The sequence below is a fragment of the Mandrillus leucophaeus genome, unplaced genomic scaffold (assembly GCF_000951045.1).
Source record: "Mandrillus leucophaeus isolate KB7577 unplaced genomic scaffold, Mleu.le_1.0 Scaffold290, whole genome shotgun sequence".
NCBI lineage: Eukaryota > Metazoa > Chordata > Mammalia > Primates > Cercopithecidae > Mandrillus > Mandrillus leucophaeus.
The window spans coordinates 1,428,793-1,431,492 of record NW_012103032.1 but is presented as its reverse complement, the minus strand read 5'-3'; the positions used below and the strand labels follow the sequence as shown (position 1 = coordinate 1,431,492).

The 2,700-nt window shown below is 44.2% G+C and overlaps 1 protein-coding gene across 1 annotated transcript in view; it reads right to left on the bottom strand.

Moving 5' to 3' along the window:
* Positions 1-1,852, bottom strand: part of SMCO4 (single-pass membrane protein with coiled-coil domains 4) — a 9,947-nt gene extending 8,095 nt beyond the window's left edge. The window contains exon 1 of the mRNA XM_011985994.1: positions 1,677-1,852. Within this exon, the coding sequence (XP_011841384.1) occupies positions 1,677-1,852 (176 nt within the window). The remainder of the gene's footprint in view (positions 1-1,676) is intronic.
* Between the last annotated feature and the right edge of the window lie 848 nt (positions 1,853-2,700).

The following is a 2,700-nucleotide window of genomic DNA, read 5'->3' as shown; positions in this document are numbered from 1 at the left end:
GGACTTAGTTTTTTTTTTTTTTTTTTTTTTTTTTCCCCACAGGGTCTTGCTCTGTCACCTAGCTGGAGTGCAGTGGTGTGATCACGGCTCACTGGAGTCTTGACCTTCTGGGGTCAAGCGATTCTCCCACGTCAACCTTTGAAGTAACTGGGACTAGTCACCATCATGCTTTGTTGATTTTTAAGTTTTTTTTTTTTTTGTAGAGATAGGGTTTCCCTGTGTTGCCCAGTTTGGTCTCAAACTCCTGGGCTCAAGTGATCCTCCCACCTTGGCCTTCCAAGGTACTGGGATTACAGGCATGTACCACCACACCCATCTAATTTTTGTATTTTTAGTAGAGACAGGGTTTTCACCATGTTGGCCAGGCTGGTCTCAAACTCCTGACCTCAAATGATCCATCCGCCTCGGCCTCCCAAAGTGCTGGGATTACAGGCGTGAGCCACTGCGCCTGGCTTTCTTTTCTTTTTTTTTTTTTCAAACCACTTTCTTTTACATATCCCTGGCTCCTAATTGCTTCTCTACTTTTTCTTACTGCTCCAGCTTCTAGATAAGTGGTTCTCAAGGTGTGGTCCTTCAACCAACAGCGTCATCACCACCTAGGAACTTGTTAGAAATGGAAGTTCTTGTACCCTGCCAAAACCAGAAACTCTGGGGATGGGTCCCAGCAATCTTTATTTTAACAGCCCTCCAAGCAATTCTGATGCAAAGTTAAGTTTGAAAACATTGTTATATTAAAAGTAATGGCAAAAATCACAATTACTTTTGCACCAACCTAAGAGCTCTGCACTATTCAATATGGTAGCCTCTAACTATTGAATTTGTTTAATGCTATTATCTCCTTTATTCAAAAATAAATATTTCACTTTGATTCAACATATTTCAAATCACATTAAGCAACAGAGAAGAAATACATTCCCTTTGGAGATTGTGAACACATGTTGGAAAGAGGCATGATCCAAACAATGGGGATGAGGTAAGTGCAGATTCCAGCTACTTCCTGACCCAGAAGTTCCGCCCCTCTTCAGGTGGAGCTACTTATCAATTTTTAGGCGAGAAAAAGACACACACACACACAGACACACTGCTTTGAAGTCTGAAAGGCACATGAGTGGACCATAAGGTACATGGCATGTTCACTGATGAAACATCCCCTATTCCCTTCCAAGAAAAATGGAGACACTTTAACCAAGTCAAAGGCCAGAGAAAGGCCCGGTGCGGTGGCTCACGCCTGTATCCCAGCACTTTGGGAGGCTGAGGTGGGTGGATCACGAGGTCAGGAGTTCGAGACCAGCCTGACCCATATGGTGAAACTCCATTTCTACTAAAAATACGAAAATCAGCTAGGCGTGGTGGCACGTGCCTGTAATCCCAGCTACTCAGGAGGTTGAGGCAGGAGAATCGCTTGAATCCAGAAGGTAGAGGTTGCAGTGAGCCGAGATTGTACCATTGCACTCCTGGGTGATAGAGCAAGACAGGGTGATAGTCTGGGTGGTAGAGCGAGACTCCGTCTCAAAAAAGAAGAAGAAGAAGAAAAAAAAACCAGAGAAGACAGGGTGCTCCTGCTTATAGCTCAGCAGCATGAACATCTCTGAATATGAAAGCCATGTTTCATTTGCTTCCACCTCCTGTGCCTCCTCTCCCTGCCAAATGGGTCTGCGGATGGCCGCGGTGCTCACTTGTTGATGGTGGGGCGTGTGGCCATGTACACAAACACCACGATCAGGAGCACGACCGTGGCCAGCGTGGGCAGTGCCACCGTGGTGATCTGCTGCCGGGCCTCCTGCATGGTTTGCTTCTGCTCCTTCTTGTCTTTCCATGTCTCCTTCCTGGGCTTCCCTTTGAGCTGCTGCATCTTTCCTAGAAGATGCTGGGAGGGTGTGTCCAGAGGGATTCCAGGAAGGGCCACAATCCCCTTGTCAAGGCTGGAACCTCCTTTTCTTCAACTTGATTCAATAATTTCAGCAAACTGATTTCCAGTACAGGTGACTTGACTTATTTGTTGTAACAGATCATGTCTTCAACATGCAACACTCTCAGATGATGCAGCTGGGCAAATGGATAACATCTTTACTGATCTTCAGCAGTCTGTAACTATTGAATTCTTATGTTTAGAGTGAACTGAGATGGGCTATAAGTGTAGATACATCCTGGATTTCAAAGGCTTATTATGAAAACAGAGAAAGTAAAATATCTCACTGGTAATTTACATATTGATAGCATGAAAATTATATTTTCATATACTGAGTTAAATAAAATATTAATTTTACCTTTTTTAAAGTTTTTACATGAGATTACTAGAAAATTTTAAATTACATATATGGCTCTCATTATATTTTTCTTTCTTTCTTTTTATTTTTTTAGAGATGGGTCTTACTATGTTGCCTAGGCTACATCTAACTCCCGGGCTGAAACACATCCTCCCACCTCAGCCTTGCAAGTAAATGGGACTGCAGGCATGTTCCACTGTGCCTGGCTTCAGCTCTTATACTTCACGCCATTCTCCCACCTCAGCCTCCCGAGTAGCTAGGACTACAGGCACCCACCATCATGCCTGGCTAATTTTGTTTTTGTATTTTTAGTAAAGACAGGGTTTCACTGTGTTAGCCAGGATGGTCTCTATCTCTTGACCTTGTGATCTGCCCACCTCAGCCTCCCAAAGAGCTAGGATTACAGGCGTGAGCCACCGTGCCCGGTCTTTTT